General features: G+C 33.2%; 1 protein-coding gene across 1 annotated transcript; it reads right to left on the bottom strand.

Annotated features, from left to right (window-relative positions):
- Positions 1-399: 399 nt before the first annotated feature.
- LOC109337452 (MDIS1-interacting receptor like kinase 2-like) lies at positions 400-2,710 on the bottom strand. Its single transcript, XM_019574423.1, has 4 exons — positions 2,538-2,710; positions 2,205-2,453; positions 900-2,056; positions 400-805 (listed from the first exon to the last, which is right to left on the bottom strand). Exons 1-4 carry the CDS (start codon positions 2,708-2,710, stop codon positions 417-419), a joined length of 1,968 nt encoding a protein of 655 aa, XP_019429968.1. The 3' UTR covers positions 400-416.
- Between the last annotated feature and the right edge of the window lie 4,565 nt (positions 2,711-7,275).

Here is a 7,275-nt window from a genome sequence, read left to right as displayed (position 1 = left end):
TTAAGTTAAACAAAATATCATATATTGTGGAGATAAGTCCAAATAATATATGAGTTCGTACCTCTTTATTATTTTTGGTTCTTTACGATATAGTATAAGAGCAATTTAAACAATATCTCTTTAGAATTGTTGATGCATTTTGTAATAAAAAATAATAGAGATACATTGATTTGTATATTATTTGGATTTTTCCTCTTAATATACGATGTTTTGTTATGTTTAACTTAATTACATTTATTACATTTTTTTGTTTAAAAAATTACACTTATTTTTTATGCTGGGATGGTTAGTGTAATGAAGTATAAAACTATGGGAGATTGTGTAGGAATAAAAAAGTGAGGAGTAATTTGTGTAATTTTACTAAAACTCAGAGAGAATGTCAGTGTAATTAACTCTATAAGCCTGCATATACAAGACTAATTATGAAATCCCATAAGTTGGCTTATGGTTACTAAGTCAAATGACTCAGTACAATAAGCTTGCTTGGTAATTGAAGCTGATATATGTTGTACAACAGAACGCATTGTAGGTCTAGATTCCGGAGCTACATGCGTGCATGAAAAAGCTATGCTCATTATCACCATTACAAGATAAGCTAGATGATCTCTTGGTGAAGTGAGTTTTTGGTCTAGAACATCTTTCAGAAGCACCTTTGCATGCAGATTTTCCATTGACGATAAAGACTTAATTGAAGACATTGTAGTCAAAAGATCTTTGGGGTGCTTTCCCATCATTATCTCTAATACTACCACTCCAAAACTATAAACATCACATTTTTCAGTCACCCTCATAGTTTGTGCCAACTCTGCAAATTTTAAATTTTGTTAGTGACCCATTAATTTACATGCCAAAAGTGCATTGAATATATAATGGAGTATTAATTTAGTTGAAATATGTACCTGGAGCCATGTAGCCATAGGTACCTGCCACTGAAGTCCAATTTGAAGTGTTGGAACTTGGCTCTTTTGCTATGCCAAAGTCTGCAAGATGGGGTTCAAAGTTTGAGCCTAGTAATATGTTATTCAATGTTATATCTCTGTGCACAATTGGTGGGGAACAATCACTGTGTAGGTAAGAAATTGCATGTGCTATTCCATGCACAATTTCCACCCTTGTATCCCAACTCAGCTCCAAGCTTTCTTCTTCATAAAGAACTTTTGTCAAGCTTCCTCTCTCAGCAAATTCATAAATCAAGAACATTTGTTTCTTCCATAAACAGAAACCATAAAGCTTTATTATATTACGATGCCTCACTCCTGTAAGTGTTTTTATCTCATTCTCAAAACTCTGCAGTTCCAATTTTGGTATCTCACTAGAGTCTATTACATTGAGCCTTTTAACTGCAAAAATTTCACCTGTTGGTAACTCTGCTTGGTAAACACTTCCAAATCCTCCTTTACCAATGCAATACATTTCGTTGAAGTCTTTGGTGGCCTCTAGAATCTCAGAAAATGTGAATCTTGCATCTCTTCCTAGTACTGTGTGATGAAATAGTTGATACTCTTCAGTGCTTTTGGATTCTTCACCATGTTCTTTGGATTTTTGATGGAATTTTAAGATTCCAAAAATGATCATGACAATAAATAACACACTGCAAAATGGTGTAATGGTAACAAGAACAATTTTTTTAACTCCAAACGAACCTGATTTATGTTGTGATGAGCAATGGATTAACCCTTTTGCCTCACCACACAGACCTGAGTTTCCAACATAAGCTTCAGCTGTTGTTGTTTGGAAAATACCATCAGTTGGTACTGGACCAGTCAAGTTGTTGAAAGAAAAATCCACAGATTGAAGGCTGAGCATATGTGAAATGGATAGTGGGATTTTCCCTGATAGATGGTTGTGTGAGACATTGAGAATCATTAGCATTACAAGCTTTTCAAGGTTTTGAGGAATTGCACCAGAAAAAGAGTTGCTACTTAGGTCCAAGTAGTATTGTAGTGAGGCCAAATTACCAAGTTCAGTAGGTATGTCCTCATAGAGCTTGTTATGGCTTAAATTCAGGCTTTGCAAGCCTTTACAATTACTAAGCTCTACAGGCACATTCAACCCACTTAGGAGAGAGCTCACCAAAAAAGTGATTTCCACCAAGTGAGATAAAAGAAAGATTTGGATGAACCCGAAATGCTTCTGTGATGTTTCCAGTAAATTGGTTTTCTTCGAGTTGAACTCTTGTTAGTGCTGAACAATTTCTTAAGCACTTTGGCAATGGCCCGAAAAAGTTGTTGTTATAAGCAGTCAACTTACGAAGCTTGAAACCAGTGCACAAATCTGGTGGTAGTTCTCCTGAGAAGTTGTTCTCTGAAAGTTCAACATCAATCAAAGAAGGACTAAACTTTCCAAAGTTTTTAGGGATGCTGCCTGAGAAGTTATTTGAGAGTACAGAAAAGTACGTTAAAGCAAGTAGTTGAGAAATTGTCTCAGGTAATTCTCCATCCAAAGTATTATTGCTAACATCAAATTATTGCAATAAGTTCAAGTTTCCAATCTCCATAGGGATGGGTCCAGATAATTGGTTTTGAAAAAGGTATAACACTGTTAGGTTCTTGAGGACTCCAATCTCAACAGGAACATGACCAGAAAATTTGTTTTGTGAAAGGTCTAACTTAGTTATTTCTTTCAGACTCCCAATCTCTACAGGAATAGGACCAGAGAACAAATTCTGGAACAAATAGAGTGTTTTGATTTTTTTGAGATTGGTATACATGGATTTTGGTATTGTGCCATTGAAATAATTCCAAGAGAGGTCAAGGTATGTCAAGTCCTGACATTCTACTATGAAACTTGGAAATTCAAAAGTGAATAAATTGTAATTCATACCAAGGTAAGTTAAGGAAGGCATGCATGAATAACCAATTAGGGGGAGATATGAAATAGTTTGATGCAAAGTCTAGGTACCATACCTTAGGGAGATTCATAAGCTGATAAGGAATGATATTATTAAAGATATATTAGAGGATATTTTTGGAAGATGATAGTTGGTTATGAAGTTAAGAACATAACTAGTTATGTTTGTGTTAGTTACTTGTTTTACAAGTTTTCTTTTCTTCTTTTTTCTTGTATAAATAAGTTATATTGGTTCACTTCTTCTTTTTCAATTCAATGATAATAATGAGAAATGTTACATTTCAATGGAGGCTTTGATCCTCTATTCTTTTTTTCTTTTTTTCTTCCTTCTTTCTTGTTCATCTTTTCTTTCTCATTCATGCATGACTCCTACCATTTTAACATGTATCAGAACAATAATTATGTGCTTCCGCTTATGTTTTCTATCTTCTTTGATAGTTCTCGTTTTCAACGCGCAAGAAACTATTGAAGATATGTCAAAGTCTTCAACATGCAAGAAGTTACAAGAGAGAAAAGTAGATTCTTCTCCATCATATTCCTCCAAATCTCATCCAAACAAATCCTAGAATTCATTATTTCATTCTACAACTTCATCTCTTCTTAGTGTAGAATTTGCTCACTGCAGAATTCTTGTCATTTCTTCTCTTTGTGATGCTTGGTCTTGATGTTGCAGTTGATTCTGATTTTATCATTTTCATTGGAAGAAGTTCAATGTGCTGATGAGTCCATACATAAAGAAAGGTGTTGATGATTTCATGCATAATTGGGTTGATCTTCTTCATCTCAAGAAGAAAAAAAGAAGAAATATTCACAACATAATCATGAAAGAACCTCATCATGACATGCATTCTCAATTCTACCAAGTGCACTTACATCAAGTCAGATTAGAATTATTTACATGTACATAAGCTAGCTTCTTGATATTCTTTTTCAAGCTCTTCAAGAATGGAGTATCATGACCAATCTACCATATACATGATTACATCCTTTTCTTATTCTTCAACATATACCATTTTTTCTCTTATTCTTCATTGAAGCATTTCATTAGAATCAAGATTCTGATTCGTTCTCTCTTTCATCATTGGTTCGCTTCTGTCCATGATGGTTAAGCTCAGATATAACTTCTGTCATGGATGGTTAAACATTGGATGGGTAGCTTATGTCCATAGTGGTTAAGCAAAGATATAACTTTTGTCATGGATGATTAAACATTGGATGGTTAAACAAAAATATATCTTCTGCTATGGATGGTTAAGCGTTTGATGATATAACTTCTGTCATGGGTGATTAAGAGTTGTTATTACTTCAAATCAATTCCAAGCTGGAGAGTGAAAATTTTCACTCACCAGCTTGAGGGTGATATTAAAGATATATTAGAGGATATTTTTGGAAGATGATAGTTTGTTAGGAAGTTAAGAATTAGCTAGTTAGATTTGTGTTAGTTACTTGTTTTACAAGCTTTCTTTTCTTCTTTTTTCTTGTATAAATAAACCATATTGACCCACTTCTTATTTTTCAATTCAATGATGATAATGAGAAATGTTATATTTCAATGAAAGCTTTGATTCTCTATTCTTTCTCTTTTTCTTCCTTCTTTCTTGTTCATCTTTACTTTCTTATTCATGCATGACTCTTATCATTTTAACAGATATCATTAAGATTATTTAGGTAAAAGCTGAGATATTGAAGTTCCTTTAGTTGGCCTAACTCAGAAGGTAGTGTATTTCCAAAGTAGTTATCTCCCAAATCCAGGAAAGTGAGCTTAGAGAAGTTGCCTATAGCAGATGGTATTGAACCACTAAAATTGTTGCTTTTGAGGTTGAGGCTTGTGATATTAGGAAGGGAAAAAAATCCAAGTTATAGAGGGTCCCATTGAGATTTGAACTAGATAAGTTTATCTCAGTGACAGTGGTATTAGTGTTGTCACAAGTAATGGCATGCCAGCTACAAAGGTTGTCTATGTTGTTGAGAGACCAAGAGGTTAGAGAAGGTGGAAGAGGAAGGGTTAAATTGTTTTTCCATTTCACAAGGGCTTTTGCTTCTGTTATTTGTGATGCTGTGATTTTCAATGGAAGAATAAACGAGATTAGGAATATAAGCAAGAGAAGGGTATGAGACTTATGAAAGGCTGTCATTTGTCTCCTGTATTTGTGTTTAGAGTTGATGCTTTACTTTAGTGCACATATAAACACAAATACCTGTATTTGTGTTTAGAGTTGATGCTTTACTTTAGTGCACATATAAACACAAATACAGGAGACAAATGACAGCCTTTCATAAGTCTCATACTCCCTTCTCTCTCTTCCTTCACCCAGTTTAGGGTTTACAAAACTTCTATTACATATGCTTCAAAATTTTAGTTCTTATTGAGCTTAATTAAGTGCACATGAACAAATTTGCATATGTGCACCATTTGTTTGAGAAAATGCCTAAAACTGTGTGTCCTGTGTATGAGAAAATGATTACAAAACTACTTTGGTCATGGTTTTTGACAGTAAACAATTACTGAATCTTAAATTAGTTTAGTTTTATGATTAGTTACATTTTCATTGTTCAAGTATTGTGAAACATAGTTGATGAATGTCTTTGCCTTTGCTCTCCATATCCCAAAAATTGGATAAAATTCTTATTCATCTCGACTTCTTGCAGAGTTATGTAGATATGAATTAAAATTGTGGCTATTGCAACCTGTTTGATATGTAGTGGTTAAATGTCTCATCTTCTCATTACCGGAAGCATCATGATTGAAATTTCGGGAATCCACTAACTTGAAGTTTCCTATGAAGGTTGAAGCAAATAATGAGCCATCCTTGTAATAATGCTTTTTTTATTTTCATGTAGTAGGCCATCTTATGGTCATGCTTGCAAATAATCATCGATAATAAAGTTAAGTTAAGATAAACAAATCATGCTTAATGAAAATCAGTAGTTCATTATGATGTAAAAAAATATAAACAACAGACTATAGACTGTAGTATCAATTGTAGTATGTAAAATAAATATAAGCATAATAAAATGTGTCCATTATAGACAAGGGAAATTGGATGTTGTTCATTACGTTGCAAAAGTGTCTAACAGGTAGCAAAATATAAGCAAAGGTGACAAACAGGTAGCAAAATATAACACCATAATATGCCCATTGTATCAACAAAACCTATGCTCAATAAAATGCACTCCTTTGCCAAAACCTATTTATATATAGTAATTTACATCATAGACCCAAAAAAGGTTCTACACGACACTTCATTTTTCAATCTGTCTTAATTTTAGTTACATTGTGACTTCAACTATGAACATAAATAAACTTTGACATTGACTTGCCCTCCCAATTTGACTTTTATTCAAAACTTGGCTTCCACTTCCACTTCCAAGTCCACTTACATTCAAAATTAAATGACTTAAATATGAGAAACTGAATCATGATATAGTTTATCCTGCATATTACTGTAAAAGTTAATCAAATTTATTTGATATAAAACATGATTTAAACTATCTATTTCACATGAATGAAAATTTTGCTTACCTTTAACAATTCAGCAATAGTTTATCTCTTATTAAAACATGAATATCATCACTGGAAGAGACATATTGACCCGTATCAAAATTCAAAAGCATCTTGTAGATTTCAAACACACCACACACACTTTTAAGAATTTTCTCAAACACATGATGCACATGAGCAAATCTGTTCATGTGCAGTTAATCAAGCAATCTATACAAAGAACTAAAATTTTGAAGCATATGTCATAGAAGTTTTGTAGTCATTTTCTCATACATATAACTCACACTTTTATTAAAGCATTTTTTCAAATACATGGTGTACACAAGAAAACATGTTGATGTGCACTAAATTAGGCAAATCTAGAATGAATATTTTGAAGTTCAATCCATATTTTGAACTAAAATTTGTGGAGAGGAACATAAAGAACTTGAGATTGAATAAAAAATCAGAATCAAATGTGATGAAAGTTAAGAAATCGAAATCTATGCAAAGCAATCAAGTCATTACAGTGAATATAGAGAAGGTAGTGACTCGCCAGAGAAGAAGTGGTGGTGAGAAGGGATGTGAGGTGGCTGTGCAATAGAAACACCTGAGGAATGAATGCAATGGTGAAAAAGTTTTCTCTCTCTTCTTCACCCAGTTTCTATACTTACTTTGTTTTTGCAATTTTTTAATGCTAAATTAAATATCAATTTTTAATCTAAACCATTGATTATTTTTAGACACATGGCATGATCTCCTCTTAGTATTGGTCTCCCCTGTACAAGAGAGGATCCAGACTGCCCAAAATTCCACATCGGAATTGGTCAATTGAGTAGTTGGTGTAAAAGTCATGTGTTACGAGTAATGCAAAGGTGGCCCACATGCACTCTTCCTAGATATTCATTTCTTTGCATGTATTCATCCTCCAAATTAAGCCAATT

Source organism: Lupinus angustifolius, unplaced genomic scaffold, assembly GCF_001865875.1.
Source record: "Lupinus angustifolius cultivar Tanjil unplaced genomic scaffold, LupAngTanjil_v1.0 Scaffold_6_151, whole genome shotgun sequence".
NCBI lineage: Eukaryota > Viridiplantae > Streptophyta > Magnoliopsida > Fabales > Fabaceae > Lupinus > Lupinus angustifolius.
The sequence above is the reverse complement of the archived record's forward strand: the minus strand, read 5'-3'. Positions and strand labels throughout refer to the sequence as shown.